Consider the following 21,490-nt stretch of genomic DNA (forward strand, 5'->3'; position numbering starts at 1 on the left):
GCTCATATGTTGTTTCATGAAATTCTTCTGTGTCTTCCAATTCCTTTCGATACAGTGACTCAGTATATTCCTTCCATCTTTTTTTAATACTTCCAGGATCATTTAACGTTCTGCCAAAAGCATCCTTGATTATAGCAACTCAAGGTTTGAATTTGTTCTTCAGTTCCTTGAGCTTAAGATATGCTGAGCGAGTTCGGCCCTTTTGTAAAAAGTACAATTTTTGTAAAATTTTTGTAAAAAGTACAATTACTGTAAAATTAGTATAAGATAAAAATTTTAAAAAGATCTATGAAATGTAATAGCAACAAAGCTTCCTCACTAAATCATCAAGATAAAATATTAACTAAATTTTTAAAAAGACCTACTACACAAAGCAGTAGTACCCAAAACAGCATGGTACTGATTCGATGACAGTCATAGTCACTTGGATGCTGCCTGACAGCAACAACTCATTGTCTTCTTGCCTGCATGATTTCTGCTGAGAAGTAGGAGCGTAATATTTTTAATTCTCCTTTGTAAGTAGTGCTTTATTTTCCCCTAAACGTCTTTCACTATTCTTTTTTATCTTTACTTTTGGGATATTTTATTATTATATTAGTGTATTATTTTTATTCTTTCCTGTGTGAACTCATTCTGCCTATTGAATCTATATATTCTCCTTTTTTATAATATTTGAAATGTTTTCTTCCATCAAATCTGTAACAGTTTCCTCTACTTTTTAGTTCTCTTCTTGTTCTGGAATTAAAATCACATGATTTCTTCCTCTTCGTGTTGTCTCATATGATCCCTTCTTCATTTTCCCTTCTTTATAATTGTCCATCTCATTGTCATGTTCTGTTTTTTTAAGTGTACTCTTTTGTCCTTTTGAGTTTTAAAGTTACAAATTTCAATCTGCTGCTTTTGTATTTTTCAATTTTTTTACCTGGGTTTTTTTTTTTTAATTCATCTATGGTTTTATCTATGTTTCCTTGGATTTTATATGTGGTTTCCTCACACTTGTTCTCAATCTAATGGAGCCAATTATCATTTTTAAAAAATGTCTTAGCCAGGAGTTACAAATGCCTTTCTTCCTCAGAAAGATTTTCTGATTCTGTATTTTAGTAATTTTTTTGTTCCATATTGTCATAATTATTATCATTATTATTATTTTTTTTTTTTTTTACTGATTTAAATATATCTAATTCAAGTTTGGAAGCAGGATGAATGTCATCTGCTTCCCAAACCACAAGCCTTTAGAAAGTCTATGAACATAGAGAAACAATGTTATAGAACAGGGTTCAGGTCTTTTTTTCATAGAGTCACTATGAAGGTAGAGAAACAATGTTATAGAACAGGATTCAGATCTTTTTTTCCATAGAGTTGTTAAGGCTCAGCTGCAGTTAACAAGGACATATGAAAGGGAGACCAAGAGAAACAGTTCTACTCTGAAAGGTGAGCTCTCTTGTTTTGGTTGAGGGTATGGAATGTTTGGCTGTTTTTGATTTAAGCCTCCTTTTAGAGTCAGCACCACCTTCTGGAGGCCTACTGTAATTATAAATTAGAAGAACACTTTTTTCCGTGGTGCAGCACTGCTCTGTCAATTTCCTGTACTGAGGTAACCTGGAATGGCTGTGATACTGAACTGTGAGCCATAGAGGTGTCCTAATGTGCCTTAATGATTACCCATGGTGGACAGTGTGTTGTGGAGCTCCCAGACTAAGACATGTTTGGAAGCAGGAGTGGCATCCACTTCCAAAACAACATGCCTCTGGAAACTATGAATTTTGAGAAATGACGATAGTTTCAGAAAGACTTCAGGCCTTTTTGTTCTTAGAGTTGCCCTTGACTGCAACCAGCAACAACATGTTGAATGATACCTCAGTTAATATGAATTTCAACCTATAACAATGTGCTTGGTGGAGGGCCAAGTAGTGGATAAATACTAAGATAAAATGGATACTGTTCTTAACATTTCAGTGAGACTGGATCAGGACAGGGCAAGCTTCAGAGCTGTTTTATATAGCGATGTGACATAGCTATGTTGTACGTAGTTATGTGACGGCATATAACAACAAGGAGCTGTGGTGGCCTGCTGTTAACAAGCTGCAGTCCCAAAGGCATGCAATTCAAATCCACCACATGCTCTGCCCAAGAAGATTAGCAGTCTCCTTTATTTACTATTTACCGCCTCTGAAACCCACTAGAGGGTCAGCTTTGGGTCAATTCCAAAACAATAGGGACTATCTTAGGAAGCTCTGGTGGTGTCATAGGTAAGGAGTTGCTTTGCCACCCCAAAGTCAGACAGTTTTAATCCACTATCTGTTGTGTGGGAGAAGATGAACAGTCTTCCTCAAGAGGGTTGGTTTCATCTCTATAGCAGTGAGTTGCATTTATTGGGGCATTATCCTGGGGTTTTTCACATGTATTTTTATCCTTTAAAACCTGTCAAAGTATGTGTTCCTATTTAAGGATCAGGAAATGATGGTTATGTTGTCTGATTTACCGTAGCTACTGTGAGTAGAATAGAACCGGAATTTCAAGCTTAGGTCCAGATCCATTCCTTTCACTGTTATACCAAAGTTGTTTGATTCAAAATGGAGTGTATATGGTGTGCTTCTAAATTTCCAAAACTGACTTGTGATAATTTGGTGCTGTTTTTGTTTTGCTTTATTTTGTTTTTAAGATAGAACCTGCTGGAATTCTGTCAGTAAAACAGATGAGGGGAAGAAATGAGATGAGTCTTGAAATTTGTGATTATTTGCTGTTACGGCCTTTTGCACTGCTAGCCTAGGTTTTGCCTTTCAACTATTAGCAACAATTCCCTAATGTATTGTTTGGGAAATGCAGAGCAATTGTTTGTTTTTCTTTTAGAAAAATTTGTTCTTTGCCTTCAAGAAATTTTAGAGTCAGAGTTTGGTAAAGTGCCAAGAGTTAAGGCTTAAGTTTGCTTTTTCTCTTAACATTGTTCATCCCACCTTAGTTTATGCATCAGATTCTTAATATATTGACCTCTTAAAAAGAAATAAATGAGGTTTTTTTGGGGGGGGTTTAAATATACAAATTCTATCTTGATATTTATGAGTTTTTAAGCCAAAGGTAATATAATAGGTTAATGTAGACTTATCCTGTGTTGGTGGTGGTGGGGTATTAGGGGCCAGTGAGTTGGTTTTGACCATTAATGACCCTATCTGTATACAACAGAATAAAATTTTTCTTTATCCATCATCTTCACACTTTGTGCCATGCTTAAGTTCATTGTTGCAGTCATTGTGTCACTGCATCACCTTGAGGGTCTTCATGTGTTTGATGACCATCTACTTTTCCAAGCATGATGTCTTTTGCCAGTGACTGATCCCTCCTGATCACAATTTAGAGAAAAAGTCTTACCATCTGAATACTTTCTCTAAGACATACTTATTCTTTTGACAGTCCAGAGGGTATTCAATACAGTACTTATTTGGTCCTTCCTGTTTGTTATCCAACATTAACTTTTTCAAGTAATTGAAAATACCATAGCTTTGATCAGGAACACCTTAGTCTTTACAGTGACATCCTTGCTTGTTAATACTTTAAAGAGGTCCTTGGTAGCAGATTGTTCTGTGTAGTACATCTTTTTTATTTCTTGACTGTTCCTTCCATGGGTGTTGACTGTGGATCCAAGTAAAATGAAATCCTTGGCAATTTTTGTCTTTTTCCATTTATCCTAATGTGAGAATTTGTGTTTACATTCACTATGTGTAGAATAAACTGTTGCTATTGAGTTCTGACTCAGCAACCTTCATCTGTTTTCTGAGGCTATAAATCTTTACTAAAATTGACTGTTCATCCTTGTTCCATAGAGCAGTTGGTTGAACCATCAGCTCATGCACCTCGTAATGCACTATGCTGCCAGAGCTCCTTAAAGCATCTTTTTTGGTGTCTCCAAAACATTTTGTTAATCTCTTGCCATGGAGAGAAAGGTTTTTGCTGTTTTTATTTAGTAGATTAGGAAAAGGTGGTTATATTGTCACAATTAAAGGAATTTTGTTGTTTTGTACCTTCAAGTCAGAACTGACTCCTCAGAGGCACGAAATTGCTTGGGAGGAGATTGATTGCCCATCTCTCCTTGAGGAGCAAAATGCTAACTATTGTTTTCTCCAATTATGTCTGCTTGTTTTCTATTAAATCCTACTAATCAGGCTCTAATAACTGGAATTTTTGTGAAAAGGTTTTAAAAGGATGGGGGAAAAGAGCATTAAAGAATCCTTTACTAAAAGATCTCATAGTGTGGTGGCTACAAGAAACGCAAATGTGAAAAGGCCTATTAGTACCTACAGTTAAGTTTGTAGAAATTTGGAGGTAGAATTACTAAGGGAAGGCTCGTTGAAAGAGATGGAACTTAGGAAAAAACAAGCAGAAAATGGTACTCATGATGTAATTCACGACATAGAAAATACTACATACTGGCCATATTTGGAAATTCATGGTGGGAACCTTTGAGGTTTTGGGGGGGGGGAGAAAAATGTTTGGAAATTAAAATTCATTGTTTGGAACTTAATCCTTGTGTACCATGGACTGCCAAGAGAACTAACAGGTCTGCCCTTGAGAGGGTGAAACCAAGCTGCTCTTTGGAGGCAAGGATTTTGAGGCTCTGTCTCACATACTTTAGACATGCTGCCAGGAGGGATGACTCCTTGGAAAAGGACATCGTGCTTGGAAGGGTGGAGAGACAGCATGAGTGAGGAAGACCCCAGATCACATGGATTGATAGTAACTGGTGTATGTTGTTGTGTTCTGTTATGTTGGAACTGGCTCAATAGTTGACCCTTACATGGGTTTTCAGAGGCATTAAATCTCCACATAGGAGCAGATTGCCCTTTTTTCTCCCGTGAAGCCTCTGGTGGATTTGAAGCATGTGCCTGTGGCTTGACAGTGCAAGTCCTTACATTAAGCCACCAGAGCTTGCCATATATGTCCTTCATTCCATTTTTATTATTAAGTAGTATTTGAAATCTATCAATTTGTTTATTGAAGGCAAATTGTATTGTCAGATTTTTCACTATTATGAATAAATATATTCATATAAGTCTGTCGTTAAAATATAAGTCTATGTGGTTAAAATTGGTTATGTACCTTAAAGTGTTTCTTTCAGGTATTAAGTTACTGAACATAAGCCATCTTATTATTAGTAATACTCTTCTTGCCTGACACTTAACTCGTTTAACATTTATTGGATGCATAAATGAATGACTCCATTAATAGATTAAGATGGTTAGTATAAAAATTGTAGTCCAGGATATGTAGATTAGATTATATGTCCTGTAAATTGTTGTTAGATGCCGTCAAGTATAATTCATGTACTTATTTATGTCCCTGTGAACAAGAGGAGTATTGACAAATGTGTCTTCAAGTTCATATTGCTAGATCTTGGCATCTGTGCTAATGGGTAAGGCAGCCAGAGTGATGTTTTTGTTCTGATTTTCTAGCTATTAGTTTCTTACTAATTCTGTAGGGGTAAACAAGATGTTATGATTTAATAAGTAAAAAACCTGCTAACTACTGGTAGTTTCATATAGCAGAACCATTATGAATCTAGGATCATGTTACCACTCTCTTTGCTAAAAGTGCTGAAATAAAACAAAATTAAATTAAAGAACATTTACTCATCTATTTACTAGGTGCTGACACTTAGCACGAACTTAGTTATAAAAATGGTATCTAATCCTTTAGGAACTCACAGACTATTAAGTGTCAGTATGAACTTAACTGTTGCAGTTTTGTATAGTTATAATAGAACACTGTCGTTGTGGGGGTATTTTGTGATTCCTATTACTCTTTTTTTTTTAATTTAATGAAAGTTTACAGAGACTTTGGGTTTCCAGTCATTCATTGTTGCACTTTTCTCCCTGCCCACCCCCCACCCCCAGCCTGTTACTCTTTAAAATTCATACGAATATTGCATTCTGCTCCATAATACTCCTGAATCTTATATGTGGTTTGGCAAGAAATATTAGGCATCAGTATCTATCTGCCTATCCTGAATTTTATGTATCATTTGTCTCAGAAGGAGAATTTTTTTTTCTTTGATAAATAAAGGAAAAGGCATTTTAAAAAAATGAAGACACAATCCCCTCCCCCCAAATAATATGTATAAAATCAGGAATACTGGAGTCAGAATCAAGTGACATATATTCTTGGTCTAATTTGGCCATATACAAGCTTGTGTCTTGGGCAAGTTCCTTAAACATTTGTTATTCCAAGATTTCTTTGAGAATCATGTCTTGAAGTAACAAGTGATTAACTACCAAGTAAATGTATTCAGTATCAATTATTATTTTTTATGATCTGTTACTATTGATGTTAACTTAACAATAGTTAGTTATTCTTTATATTTAAAAAGGAAATTAATTGCTTAATGCATTTGTATTTGTTATCAAACAGAGTCTTGTTGATTTTTGGTTTTTTTCCTATTCGATTAAGTCAAAGTATGGTTTGCTATTGTTTTTAATTATGTGCTATTAGATTAAAACTGACTCATCACTGACCCTGTATCACATTTTCAGAAACTCTACATCACATGGGAGGAGATGACTTATCTTTGTCCCTTGGAATAGCTGTCAAATTCTAATGATTGAAGCTCCTAGTATACAACATTCTTTCTAAGAATATTGAGTCAGCTTTGTCTTAAGCTGTTATTTTGTATGTGTGTTTACTTGTACAGATGTATTTGCTTTGTTTCTTTTTTTATAAAGCTTAAGTTAATATGTCCCTGAAATTACCTTCTTAGATGGAGATGGTGATGGAGATGGGGCAGCTGGAAAGAAGAAGAAAAAGAAGAAGAAGAAGAAAGGACGTTAGTGTCTTAAATTACTCTTACTTTGATAAATTTGAAGTGGTTGTTAATTAGCAAGTTTGAAGAATAGGTTTGAAATTGCTTAAATCTGGTAAAAAATACACAGCTCAGTTTGTTGCTGTTGAGTTGAAACTGACTCACAGCTGACCTTTCAGCAAATTCAGCAAATCACATGGCAAGAAACACTACATATCTTTCTCTTGAGGAGCAGCTGGTGGATTCAAACTGCCTGTCTTAGGGTTGGCAGCCCAAATCTATTTGCTAAACCACCAGAGCGCCCTAAGATCTAGTATGTGTCAGTGTAACTCTACACTTAGTAGAGTTTAATAAAGTTGATGACCATTTATCAAATACTCAGTTTAATAATATTTTTTTGTGTTTCGTGGCTAAGGGATATAATATGGATTAGTTGTGTTTGGCTGTAAGTTAAGTTCCTAAAATTTTATAATTTATAACTTGCATAATTCAAAGGAAAATTCTCCACTAGGATGGCTAAGGTAGTAATAGGGTAAACACAGCTTGCACTGGTCAGTTTTTAAATTAATGAGATTTTTGGTAAATATAAAATAGGGTGCCAGTAATTTTAAAATTTATGTATAACGAGACTTTATTAATAATTTTTGTGTTGTATTATTTTAAATTTGCATAAACGGTGATCTGGTCGACAGTGTTATGTCTATAGATGGCATAACCAGACACCTTCAGACTTCTGCTACTGTGTTTGATTTGGGAGACTGTATCGTATTGATGAGTAAGAGTCAATTAAGAATCAGGCTAAAATGCCTTTGAACTAATCAGTAGAGGACTGTTAAATGTCCAGTTATACTTTTTAAAAAAATCTTACTGGGTAAAATTCTGTGAATCAGAATTTTTTAAGCTTAACAGAAAAATTTTAATTTTTTCTTAAGAAAGCTCTTGGTTCTGCTAATCGTAATTCACACAGTATGTTTCTTTCTGCCCACCCTTGCTACTGTAAGGAGTCTTTAAACTGTGAAAGGGATATGAATATGTATTTCTTGAGTTAAAGTTACCTGCATTCTAGAATTATGATTCCAGATTATGATATTCTGTTTAGCTGAAATTGTGACTGTAAGAAATTTTTTTTTATTATGCTTAATGTGCCCTTCAAAGAAAGGCAGGTCTATAGAGAGAACTGATAGGGGAGGAGCTGTACTTGTTGTTGTTAGAAGTTGTTTTGTTCGGTTTTTGTTTAAATTTTAGTGAAGATTTTCAGAGATTGGTTGATAAGTCTTTTGCTGATAGATGCTTTGGTATGATGCCACCAGTGTTTTTCTTTGTATTAATATCAAGAATAATGTGAATTGTACAAGTAACAAGGTTTCCCTTTTTTACGTGGATACTAAAGATCCAAATCTGTAGGGTTTTGTTTTTTAATTTTTTTTAATAATTTTAATGAACATTTACAGAGCATTTGGATTTCCATTCATTCATTGCTGCACTTCTCTCCCCGCCCAGCCCTCTCCCCCCGCCCCCCAGTTCGCTCCTCTCTTTCAAAAGTAAAAGACCCCTCCCTGGTACACAATCCCCCCGCACCCCCCCCCCCCCCCCCCTCCCACTGCCCCAAGTACATTCCACTGTGCAACCTTAATTGTGGACTCTTGTGATAATACCCTATCATGCATCGCTTTTAAATTATTCACTCCCTCATCTGTTTCAGTACAGTATACACAATTTATCCAGTTTTCCTCAGTCTTACCCCACCCTGATATCAGTCCCATTTTACAGCAGTGGCACAGTGCAATATTAAATCTTCAGTTTTGCGTAGTCTTTATTTCAGATCTTATTTTCTTTTCCTTCATTGTTTTCTAATTTACTTTGGGTGTCTCTTACTTGTGTGTTTCAGATTCTCTTTTAGGGAGCACTGGTGGTATAGTTGGTTGGGAGTTGGACTGCTTCAAATCAACCAGAGAAAGATGTGTGTTCTCCTTCCATTTAATTTACAGCTCCACTTGAGTTAGTTCCACTTGACAGTGATGAGAAACTAGAGAATTTTTTTTAAAAGAGACAGTCTTATAGACAGTCTTAAATCCCTGCTGAATTTACTTTTTTTTAAAAAAAACAAACCCAAACCCAACCATGGCCAATTTACTCAAACATTTGTTTACTTTCTTTTATCTTTAAAGTGAGAGAATTATAAATAATAGTTAAGACTATTAAATATATGGTGTATGTTAACTTTCAAAAATATCTCAAGATTTCATCTGATTCATTTTATAGATGAGAAAAGTAAGGTTTGCAAACATTTAGATATTTGCCCAACTTGCAGCAAATAAGTGAATGATAAAGGTTAAACTTGAGCCTTTTGATTAAAACGCCTTTTTTATTCCCTTATGAGCTTCATCTTACTTATTTGGGTGATGTAGGAAGCATCTTATCAAATTTGTAGATGAGGTAAAAAGTAAGGACTGACAAAATTTTTGTTTGACCTCAGCCAAAATTTTTAAGAATTAAGATATGTGGACTGATGTAGCAATTTGACAGGGACAGATAATAAGATAGTATAAAAATTGTTGGGGTTTTGAACACTAATAGAATGTAAAACAGAATTATTATTGGTTTATTAAATTATTATTTTATTAAATTATAAATATAAATTAAATTCTATTTCAAGAAGAGTGAGATTGTTATTTAAATTATAAAATTATTTCAAGAGGAGTAGGATTTTAAAAGTACTGCATATTATAATTTAGACTACTGCTTATTGTTTAATAGTATATTCGTGTAATAAGCATACTTTTTTTCAAGACTGTAAGTATAAATCTGGTTTTTTAATTACGTTAAAGGAACATTGACAGATTCAAGGTTGGTCAATAATATTTTCCCATGTGATTTTGAAAGTGAACCAAAATATATTCCTTAAAGTGTTAAATTTACTAGACTTAGAAAAAAGTATATGGTAGCAGGGTGAGTCAGTAGAAATGGAAAGTAGTTTTCCCTTTTTTAGCTTCAATGACTAGGACCCATACCATGATATACTTAGTCTGACATACTTTGGACATGTTGCAAGGAGGGACCAGTTCTTGGAGAGGGACATCATGCTTAGGAGGGTGAAGGGACAGCGCAGGAGAGGAAGGCCCTGGATGAGATGGATTGATTCAGTGACTGGGATAATGGGGGTGTCAGATGGGCACAGGATAGAGCAGGGTTTAGGACTGTTGTACATAGGGTCGCTAGGAGTTGCAGTCAACTCAATGGCATATAACAACAACAACAACATCTTGATGAGAGTTGAATGACAGAACAATAAATTGTGTATTTATTACGTTTAAAAAAGCCAGTAAACTGCCCAGTACAATCTATGTTTCACAATCCTTGCCTCCAGGGAGCAGCCTGGCTTCACCTTCTCCAGGACACCCGTGTTTATTCACTTAGCAGTCAATGGTATATTCAGTATTCTTTTCCAACACCACAGCTCAAAGGCATCAATTCCCCTTCTATCAGCCCTAGTTATTGTCCAGCTCTGATGCATAGCAAGTGATTGCGAAGACCATGGCTCGTATCAGGTGTACCTTGGTCTCCATTGCTCGTCAGTACTTTGGAAAGGTCTCTGACAGCCTATTTTACACACACACACACACACACACACACACACACACACACACACACACATTTTCATATGTAATAGACCTCTGAAAGAGTCGTTTTTCCTGTGTTTTATAAATTTAATAGGCATATAATCTATTCATTATTGCTATATGGCTCCTATTTTCTTGTTGATTCTTTGATTTTTGTTTGTGAAGGACTAAATCTTGCTGCTCTTTTGTCACCATTGGATTAGGAAGTTTTGGAAGTGTGTTTTCTGTTAAAGTATATATAGTTTGAATATATAATAGAGTTTTGACTACTTGAATATTTCCATTTCCAAGCAGCAATTGTAAGATGATGAACGGGCGTAATTGGCTTTGTGTGTTTAACTGTAAGGAGATGACAAGGGAGTTTCTTAAGACCAGGACGCACTAACAACCATTAGGAACTGAGAAAACAATAGTAAACACGGCACTTTTTTTTTTTACATTAACTGCAAAATTAATACTTTATTTGTATCTCACAGCAAAAGTTCAAACAGACCCTCCCTCAGTTCCAATATGTGACCTGTTTCCTAGTGGTGTGTTTCCCAAAGGACAAGAGTGCGAGTACCCACCCACACAAGATGGGTAAGGATCATTCAAATAACGTAAATTTAAGTTTTGGAAAGTGAAGCTTTGTAAGCAAGCAGATTTTCTTTTTCTCAGAACTTTGCTGATTTAATGCTTGTGAATTTATAGCCGAGAAAATGCAGTAGAAACCCTCTTACTCTTTGGTTAGAGAAAAGGTAATGTAAAAAAAAAGAAGATAATTTGTATCAGTCTGTTAACATCTATCTGTTCACTCCTCTTTATGCTTGAGGATAGGTTTGCATTGGCATTCCCTTTTCCTCCCGTAAACAGTAACCCATAGTGTATTGTCTGCGATTCCCAGTTTGCATCTATAAGAGGAACAGGAATTGATGGTCCATCTTTACAATTTTATTAACTATTTACATTTTTTATGTAAGCATAATTTGGCAGTGTTTTTTGATGGCTTGCCTTAATTGAGACTTTTCAAAGCAACCAAATTTAGTTGGTACAGAAGCAATCCTTATATGTAATGGTTAGTTTCAGTACATGATTATGGTAACAAGTATAGAGGTGGAAACAAATTCACCTGTTTCTTGGCGGTATTCTGAAAGCAGTATACCTTTTAGCTTGTAAGCAGAAGTTTATAGAGAAGAGCATAAGTGGTTATGAGGTTGGAAGCTGGAGCTAAGCTATGACATTTTATGTTCAACCCTTTACACTCCCAGTTGTGGTTACTCTTAGGGTAGAAGCCTCTAAGGCTTTGGAATTTTATGGCACGAGCATCTTTGAATTTATCAATCATTATCCTTGTCTTTAAAGCATTTACTTTTAAAGTATCGAAGAAACTTAAAATTTTCCATTGTTCATAAAGCCCCATAGTAATCACATTTTTAAATTTAAGAAAATTTTTGTTTTGTTTTGCTTCCTCTTCCTCCTTTCCACAGTTATGTTGACCACCTACTAGGTTGTCATTACTGTTGTCAACCACTGTTGAGTACAACTCATGGCAAGTAAGGAACAGATCTGAGCCTATGCCCTCCTCCTCATCTCTGATTTACTTGATCCCATTGCTGCAGCCACTCTGTCAGTCCATCTCATTGAGGGCCTTCCTCTTTTTCACTGACCCTCCACTTTTCCAAACCTGTTGTCCTTTCCCAAGTAATTGCCTCTCCTAACAACATGCCCAAAGTATGTGAGATAAAGCTTCACCATCTTTGTCTGTAAGGACCTCTCTTGTTTGCACTTTTCCAAGACAAAGCTCTTTGTTCTTTGACAGTCCATGGGATACTCTTCTCCGCACACACAACTAAAGGAAGGCATTGATAGGTTTGTATTATGTAAGGGAGATGTTAAGTTGATGGCCATTTATTTTTCTCTATTGTTTATTGCAACTGTAAGCTACTCTATATACAGTGTTAGAGTTATGTACAGTCAAATTGGAACTGACTCATAACTGACCTTCCAGCTGGTGTCAGAGGCAGTAAATCACACTGGAGGAGATTGCCCTTCTTTCTCATGTGGAGCAGCTGCTGGATTTAAACTGCATGCCTTTGTGTTGGTAGCGTAGCTCCTTACCATTTAGCCATCAGAGCTCTCCCACTGTACACACTCTTGTTGTTAGGTGCTGTGGAGTCAGGTATGACTCATAGCAACCCTGTGCACAGCAGATTTGAACCCTGTTCTATCCTGCACTATCGTCATCATCCCCGGCATATAGGTGTCCATGTATGATGGCATTTTTCCTTTTATGTTTTATTTTCGAGGTACAGGATTTCTGAGTCAATAATTTGCACTTCTCAGGCTGCCAGTACTGTTTTTCTAACACCACAACTTGAAGGCATTGATTCTTCTGTCATCTTTATTTGTTGTCCAACTTTCAGATGCATAGCAAGTAACTGAAAAGACCATGGTTTGGAGTGAGTGCACCTTGGTCTTTATAAACTAACATTATTGCTCTTTAGCACTTTGGAGAGGTTCTTGAGGGGGAATGTCACTAACTAGGTAATTGATTGTGAGAATTTAGGAGGATTAGGCAGTGTTTGATTCTGTTTTATAGAGTCTCTATGGGGCCAACTCCACAGCATCTAAAAACAGCAGATAATAGGCACATATTAAATTGATTAAAGGGAAAATACAGTATTCAGTAAGGGGGTGACCAGCATGCTGTCACTAAAGGAACGGAAGGCATGGAGAGGTGCATAAGAAATCCAGACAACATGCTGAGTGAAATATATCAGACACAGAAGGACAAATGCTATTTGAGTCCACTATTATAAAAAAGCTAAGGGAACATATACAAACGGAATAGCACATTCATGGTTGCCAGAAATGGGAGGCAAGGACAAGAGAAGAAGAGTCAATTAATTAGATAATAGATGCATAGTAAATTGGGTAAAGGGAAAGGCTATGTAAAATAAGGAATGATTAGCATAATATCATGGAAAGAAAAAGGAGACAACAATGTTGGTTTGTTTTCTAGTCGGAACTGACCCTCCAGTGACTTTTCAGAGACAGGAAATTACACGGGAGGAGATTGCCCATCTTTCTCCCTTGGGAGCAGCTGGTGGATTCAAACTATGTGCCATTAGAATGACAGCGTAGCTGCTTAGAACTCAGCTACCTGAGTAACAACAGTAGGCTCTTTAAAAAGGAGAGATGGAGACAACAAAGTTAAATATTATCAATGACAAACCTGCACTATCAGTTTTTTCTTTTATTCTCTATTGCCATCAAGTCAACCTGAATCCTCGCTCACCTTCCAGTGGGTTTTTTCAGAGGCTGTAAATGTAACTATCACAGGCACAAGTTGGCCATCTTCCTTTTAGGAAACACCTGTTTTTGCACTACCTGTCTTTGGGTTGGCAGTGCAACTACCTACTCACTAGGTCACTAGACTCTTTACTATCAATAATAACAAATAGTGATCTGTAGGTTTCTTAATCCACAAGGTAAATAGGCCAGGCATGTATTGGCAGTGAAGGGACTACACCCAGGGCCTTGGAATCTCAAAAGGTTGATGATCTGTCCCTGTCTGGAGCAAGGAAGAGCCTTGCTGGTCTGAATGAAGAGAATGGTTGCATCCTTGAGACAGTAACCCTTCAGATCTGGACTAACTTCACTCCTGTGGCCCAGCTTTCAACCTAACAATACAGATGCTCATAGGTTGGAAGGATGAATGCAAAGGATAATCACAGGAAAGAAGGAGGATATGATGTGGAGACTGGAATGAACGTCAGAGAATAACATTTATGAACAGTTGACTGGAACACATTTATAAAACCTTCAAACAGATCAACTTAAAAAAAAACACATTTTCCAAACATCCTCCTCTAAGTAAATTAAGAGTAATTTGCCCTATTTTATCAATATCTACTATACCTGCAATACGTATACCCACAGTACCTATTTGGCATTTTTACAGTTGTCTTCTAAGCATCTTTATAGCTGCTTTTCTCACCCACTTTTGTCCAGAAGGGGTTCCTACCTTCGGTATATCTACTCAAGAAAACAATATAATGTTGAACATTTAGTAATATTGAAGGTTTTGTTACATACCAGTGACTCATACCTGACCTTCGAGCAGGTTTTCAGAGTCAGTAATTGTATGGAAGAAAATTGACCATCTTTCTTCCTCAGAGCAACCGGTAGATTTAAACTGTATGCCTCTGGGTTTGCACAACTCCTTAGCACTCAGCCAGCCACCAGAGCTCTAATATCAGAGATGTGATGAATTTACATTCTTTAAACTTCTGTTTTCTTTCAGGTATTAGTATTGATAGTTTTGTTTTACAGACATTTTGTTAGTTGCTATCAAGCTGCTTCCAGTACAAATCTTTGGAAGCAGATTTTGGCTAGTAGTTGAGTGCTTACATGTTTTTGCTCTGTGAATACAGTCATAGATACATGAGTTTTGCTTTGTTTTACTAAAACTTTGTTTCCAAAACAAGTGCCAGATCTTATTTGGCTGTAGTTTGCCAGTTTGTGGTTTAGAAGCAAATAGTCATACTTTTTTTGAAAGTATCCGTTTTTTTCTTTCTTTCATTTTTCAGTTGGATTTAATTTTGTTTTCATTTTAATAAATATTTACAGAGACTTAGGGTTTTCCAATCATTCATTGGAAAGTATCATTTTTATATTACAGTATAATCTTACTTCAGTGATTACTGAGTTATAAAATTGTATTTTTTGTATATTTAGAAATTATGTGAAGATTTTTATCCTAAATCGTCTTTTACTATGAACTAGTTAAATTACGTCCATGAAATGTTTACTCAAGGACTAAGTATAAATATGTGTTTTGTTTCTTGTGGAATTTGAAAAAATAATATTGAAGTATAGGTAAGCAAACACAAAATAAGAAAAATCCTTCAAAAAATACATGTAATACTTATTTTGAGGAAGGCGTATGCAGATGTCCAGGTCAGGCTTTTTGGTTAGTTCTTGCCCTGCTAGCACAATTAAATGCTAATTTTTGATCTGCACCTCTGAAACTGCTTCTTTATTACCCTGAGTGGGAGGCTAATTTTCTTTCTTATTTTATGTTATCAGGGTATTAGTCTCTCTTCCTATAAGTGAAATATCACTTAGAGGAGTGTTTTTATTTTAGCTTGTTTTTTTTTGCTAAGAGTAACAAAAGGTGCACCTTAATTTATGTTGTACACATGTGTGACTGCTTGTATATAGTTCAGAAATGTGGTGACATTTAGTCAGAGAAACTGAAAGTGTAACTGATTTTTTTCTAAAATAGTAAAGTGCTTGGAATGATTTTTATTTCTGAGTCTTTGTGCTCCTTCTACTGTTTTGTTTGTACTCATACGGAGTTGTGCCTACTCTCAAGGCGAACAGCTACTTGGAGGACTACAAATGAAGAAAAGAAAGCGCTGGATCAAGCTAGTGAAGAGGTTTGGAATGATTTTCGAGAAGCTGCAGAAGCACATCGACAAGTTAGAAAATATGTTATGAGCTGGATCAAGCCTGGGATGACAATGATAGAAATCTGGTAATACGTATTCCTCTTTGTAAAAACGTGATTTTTTAAAAAAGGTTTTAGTACTCATTTTTTTTTTTCTTAAGGGAAAAACATTTAATTAACCAACCTCCGTGTGATTAACACAGCTTTAAGCCACCAGGACACAGGTCCCCCAACACCCTTAATCTTCTCCTCAGCTTTTCTGCTGAAGAATTTGGCCTTCACAATGGCTGGTTACTTTAGGAGCTTTCCCTTCCCCAAAACTTTTAGTATGGTTACTTTAGGAGCTTTCCCTTCCCCAAAACTTTTAGTAACTCAATTGAACCACATCAGTGATGGGAGCAGTGCCAGTCTTGTTTTTGGCAGCATTCACCCTTGTCTGCTCACTGACCAAGCTCATAATTTGTCAAGGTTGACATTTGGGCAGAAGCTCCTATTCCTCTTCAGGTGGTAATGTGTCATACAAACCTTTCCAAAATAACCTGGGTGGCTCACAGTTTTAAAAGTCAGTCTGATGCATATCACTAACCTGGTGACTGACTGTGCCACAAGACCCACAGCCAGTGAATAAGGTCAGAAGTTACTCTTCGAAAGCTCTCGCACACCAAGGCAGGAAAAGGGGGAAAGCAGAAGAGCATTCCAAGTTTGTATCTCTGTAATCACATTTTGCGAGTGTGTACTCATGCATGTAAACACATTAAACTGATGCTTGTTTCCTGTTAAGATCTTATTTTGCTATATAAAATTAATTTTTTTCCAGATTAAGAAATTAAAATTTGACCAGAACTCAAAATCATAAAACATTACAATCCTTTCTGATCTGATAGAGACTGATGAAACCTCCAAGACAATAGCTGTTAGATGCCCCCTCTTCTGACTCAACAACATACATGTTTCTAAGATAATCAGCAGAACCAGGGAGGAGTTCACTGCTTAGAATGCCACCATGGCTCCCTAGAGTTACCACCCATACAAGATCAGAGGGGCAGCATTTGGAGGGGGCGGGGGTTGCGCATGTGTGTACGTGCATACTCAATCTCAGATGGCAGGAATGCGTCAGAGGAAATGTGAATAGAAACAAGAAACATAGGGAGAATGTGAGAAGAGCACTCCTACAATATGGGGATTGTAATCAGTGTCCTGAAACAAAGTGTGTGTGCATACTGATTGAGAGCGTGTTGCTTTGTAAACCTTCACTTAACTGATAGTTTTTAAATCGTTTAGTTCCATTGTAAGACGCGAAACATAGTACAGTGAAAAAAATGGTAATTGTTTAATAACCTTATTGTGAGGGATATAAAGTTAAGAATTTAAACAGGAAAAAAATGTCCTTTTCTTTTTAGTGAAAAGTTAGAAGATTGTTCACGCAAGCTAATAAAAGAGAATGGCTTAAATGCAGGTCTGGCATTTCCTACTGGGTGTTCTCTTAATAACTGTGCTGCCCATTACACTCCCAATGCTGGTGACACGACAGTATTGCAGTATGATGACATCTGTAAGGTGGACTTTGGAACACATATAAATGGTGAGTTCTTGGAAAAAAATTCTACTTTACTCTCCCCATTTTCCAGACTCTAGTCTCACCACTATTCATTAAGGCTCTAGATACCTAACTCCCAAATTTTATTCTTACCTTTATGCTTTTCAGTAGACCTGTTTTAAGGCAGACATGTAAAAGAAAGTCCACTAACTAGAGTTAAGATGGAAACCAATGAATAATTATTTATCATTCTTCTGTATGAAAAAAAATAGAATCCTGCATTTCTTAATGGTTCACATCTTTCTTTCTGCTATCATGTATTGTAATAAATGATCTTTACTTAGAAATGTTAGTTATGAAGTTTTCTAAACTGTTGTCCCCCACAAAAAATCCTATTCATAAGTACATTGTTATTCTCGTTTAACTGGTGAGAAAGCAAAGTTAGATTAAGTGTAAACCAAAGGTCATACTAAATTGTTGGAGCTAAGACTAGTTCTTAGGATCTTTATCATCCTATATATTTCCTTTGCCCTGTTGGCTTAGTTTCCTGCCTCTGTAGTTTAAAAAACCCACAATACCCACTGTATAAATAAGTGGCTTTGAGGAACAAAAATTCGGGTTTTTTTCCAGTTTTGAGGTCTAGGTATCCAAATTAGGGTATTTAGTTTGTAGTTTCTTCTTGAGTGCTTTGAAAGAGTAACTACTTTGCGTCACTCTTCAAACTTTAGTTTTCTTCCAGCAAACTTTAGCATTCCTTTGCTGCTCTTTAGATGTGACTTTACATGGTATCTTTCTATGTGTGAAACCTTCTGTATCTGAATCTGTTGTCCTTTTTAAGAGACCACTGGAAAAAATTAATAACTCTGAAAAAGATTTCTTTCCCCAAGCCCAAGGTCACATTCACAGATAGAGTGGCTAGGTCTATGAACAGAGAGGTTGAATGTATCACAGGGAACACAGTTTTGTTCCTAACACCTGTGTTGCTGTTCCTTAATTACCCAGTCTCTTTTTCCTATGATTTGTTACTACTTTTTTTCCCCTTGTCATAATTGCATTTATACTTCATTGATGTTTTCTTGAAGTAATATGTGCTAACCATGGAATTAGTGGGATTTTGTTGAAAGATCTTTATGTGATATATGCTTTTTTACTTTTATGAATGATCTCTGGGTATTTGGGGTCCTTTTGTCATTTGAACTTAACATTTTTATTAACCAGTAAGGTTAATAGAGTAAAAGCTATAAAGTAGAAAAAACTGACCAGCTTTTAAATCAACTTAAAGAAGGAATTTTCTCTTTCAGGTAGGATTATTGACTGTGCTTTTACTGTCACTTTTAATCCCAAATATGATATGTTATTAAAAGCTGTAAAAGATGCCACCAACACTGGAATAAAGGTATGTGAATTGTAAGCAACATGTCACTCAATGTATTTTAAGGGTTTATATTCTATTCTAGGTCTTTGGACTGCTAAAATGAGTAAGACCTGGTCCGCTGTTCTTTTTGGTTTTGTTTTTATTATTTTTGTGTGTGTGTACCATCAAATCGGAACTGACTGGTACAGGAGGAGATTGTCCCTCCTTCTCCAGCAGAGCATCTGGTGGATTTGAACCGCCTAGTCCACTGTTCTTAAAGCTGCAAGTGAGTAATGGTAATGTTAGGTGCCATTGAATAGAAACACTATGTACAACACAACAAAGCCTGCTCATCTTTACAGTTTTTGTTCTGCTTAAGCCCATTGTTGCAATTACTGTTTTCAGTTTGCCTCCTTCACCGACACACTACTTTACGAAGCATGATACTCTCTAGGACCTCGTATGGGACACAGAGTTTCACCATTCCTGCTTCTAAGGAGCATCCAACTGCTCTTCCTCCAAGATATACTTGTTCTTGGGCAGTTCATCGTGTATTCAGGATTCTTTACCAACACCACAATTCAGAAGCATCAAAAATTTTTTGTCTTACTCATTGTCCAATTTTGAAGCAATTAAAAATAAGACTTAATATAATTGTATCTTAGTTTTCAAAATTAACATCCTTGTAAAATGAGTTTTTCTAGTTGTCCATTTTAAAATAAGTAAGAAAGCATTTAAATTTCTGTGGAATTCTATGTTTTAAATTACAAAATCCCTACAATTCTGTTTGTAGTGTGCTGGAATTGATGTCCGTCTGTGTGATGTTGGTGAGGCTATCCAAGAAGTTATGGAATCATATGAAGTTGAAATAGATGGGAAGACATATCAAGGTATGTTTATATGCTCTTTAAAAATTTATGGTTTTGAAATGTATGTGGCCTGTGCATCTCTTTTTCCCAGAACTGTGCCCTCCTAACAACTCAGAGTCTTGAGATGAAGTTTTCACCATCCTTGACTTCAAAGAGCACTTTGGTTGCATTTCTTCTAAGGCAGACTTGTTTGTTCTCTTAAAAGTCTATGGAATACTGAGTACTGTTCTCCAGCATTACAACACAAAGCCATCAGTTATTCTTTATCCTTACTCATTATCCAACTTTCAGATGCATTGGAAGTAATTGAAAAGATAGTGGTGTGAATCAGACACATCTCAATCTTTAAATTGACATCCTCCCTCTTGGCACTTTAGAGAGGTCCTTGGTTGCTCTTATTATGATCCAAATAAAGTGAAAATGTTGGCAACTTAAGTTTTCCCTCTGTTTATCACAATACTGGTAATTGGACCAGTGATGAGGATATTTGTTTATCTGTTGTTGAAATGTAGTCCACATTTTAGTTTGTTTGGTTGGCTTGTGTTGATTTGGTGTTTGATGTTTTTTGTTTGGTTGGTTTTTTTTTTTTTTTTAGATGGCCCTCATTTTGAAAGGCAGAGTGTCTCTTTATTATATTTTTCTTCTCACTAGTTCACCATTTAACCTAGAAAAGACACTGGAAGCTGTATCAGGTAGCTTCTAATATGGATATGGCACCAGTATTTCACGTACTACTGAATGAGTGGATGTGTATATATATATTCCTGGTTGTTCCATTGGGCAGGCTCAGTATTCTTTGGATTCTGTAGGTGTGATCTTGTTTGAGTGAAGTGTGTAAACGTCAGGCCAGATTTTGTTAGTCTCCATCTGAGAAAATTGTTGGAGCATAACTCGGCATTTGTAGTTACCTTTTTGTATTGTCAGCCTAGCAGCAACTGCTTCAGGTTTATCATTTTCCTGCTGGCCTGGTGGTTCCTCAGTGGACCAGTGATAGTGACATCATCAGTCCCTTTCACACGAGTTGTTATTGAAGTCCAGTTTATGTACTCTTTCACTAGGAGTGTGAATCTAATGTCTGCTGAGAAGATCTTTGAGTCTTGCAAATGGAATGAATTTTCAAAGTGATCACTAGATCCAACTCACAGATTCTATGTAGGTCTTTTGCTTCTACTAAAGTCCTAGGAAAACCATCTAGTGGCCAGTGCTGGCTGTACTTGTTCTCCAGCTCATTACATGATCTCAAACCAAAAGACCTTTCCCTATGTGCTGCTTTGCTGTATCACCAGTTTCCATGTTGCCTTGATTTCTTGCAGGTGGCCACTTGAGGCCAAAGTTCAAGGCAGTCCTCTGGCACACAGTGTCCTTGCCCGGGCCAAGCATCACTGCATGCAGGAGTTGGGAAGCCATTGCCTTGGTGAGGAGGGGGACAGTCAAAAACATAGTGGCTGACAGGGAGCACTGGAAATTTTGTTGCTTCTTTCCTGGTCCCTGATTACTTCTGCTTGTGTGGGGACCCTTGGTGGGGAAACAGCACGCCTGCATACCTGATACCACTGGGCAGTGGCACCTCTGCTGGTCCCTACTTTGCACCCTGGCCACTCACAGGATGGGGATGAGGAGAAGGTGTGTAGGGGAGTGAGCTGCCAGCTGGTGCCCCCTCCTCTGCTAGGGGCTGCTGTGTTCTAGTTGTTAATAGAGTCTCTGTGTGTTTTCTAGTGCACATGCTCATCTCAATCGGTCTTTGCCACCTTCAGTTCCTATGGTTTGACATCCTAGGGCCACCATCCTCTTCCCTAATTTGTACATTGTTCTTTGTTACCTCTTCTGTGAACTCTGTGGAGAATATTTCCTAGATTTCTTAGAACTAGTAGTGGAGATTCCCCCCCCCC

The 21,490-nt window shown here is 36.6% G+C and overlaps 1 protein-coding gene across 1 annotated transcript in view; it reads left to right on the plus strand.

Annotated features, from left to right (window-relative positions):
- The window catches only part of METAP2 (methionyl aminopeptidase 2), a 36,930-nt gene that overhangs the window by 4,294 nt on the left and 11,146 nt on the right, over positions 1–21,490 (plus strand). The window contains exons 3-8 of the mRNA XM_006888489.1: positions 6,746–6,811; positions 10,884–10,986; positions 15,767–15,928; positions 17,242–17,423; positions 18,680–18,774; positions 19,526–19,622. Coding sequence (XP_006888551.1) covers positions 6,746–6,811; positions 10,884–10,986; positions 15,767–15,928; positions 17,242–17,423; positions 18,680–18,774; positions 19,526–19,622 — 705 coding nt within the window. The remainder of the gene's footprint in view (positions 1–6,745; positions 6,812–10,883; positions 10,987–15,766; positions 15,929–17,241; positions 17,424–18,679; positions 18,775–19,525; positions 19,623–21,490) is intronic.

Source organism: Elephantulus edwardii, unplaced genomic scaffold, assembly GCF_000299155.1.
Source record: "Elephantulus edwardii isolate Elephantulus edwardi_28Jun2011 unplaced genomic scaffold, EleEdw1.0 scaffold00068, whole genome shotgun sequence".
NCBI classification, from domain to species: domain Eukaryota; kingdom Metazoa; phylum Chordata; class Mammalia; order Macroscelidea; family Macroscelididae; genus Elephantulus; species Elephantulus edwardii.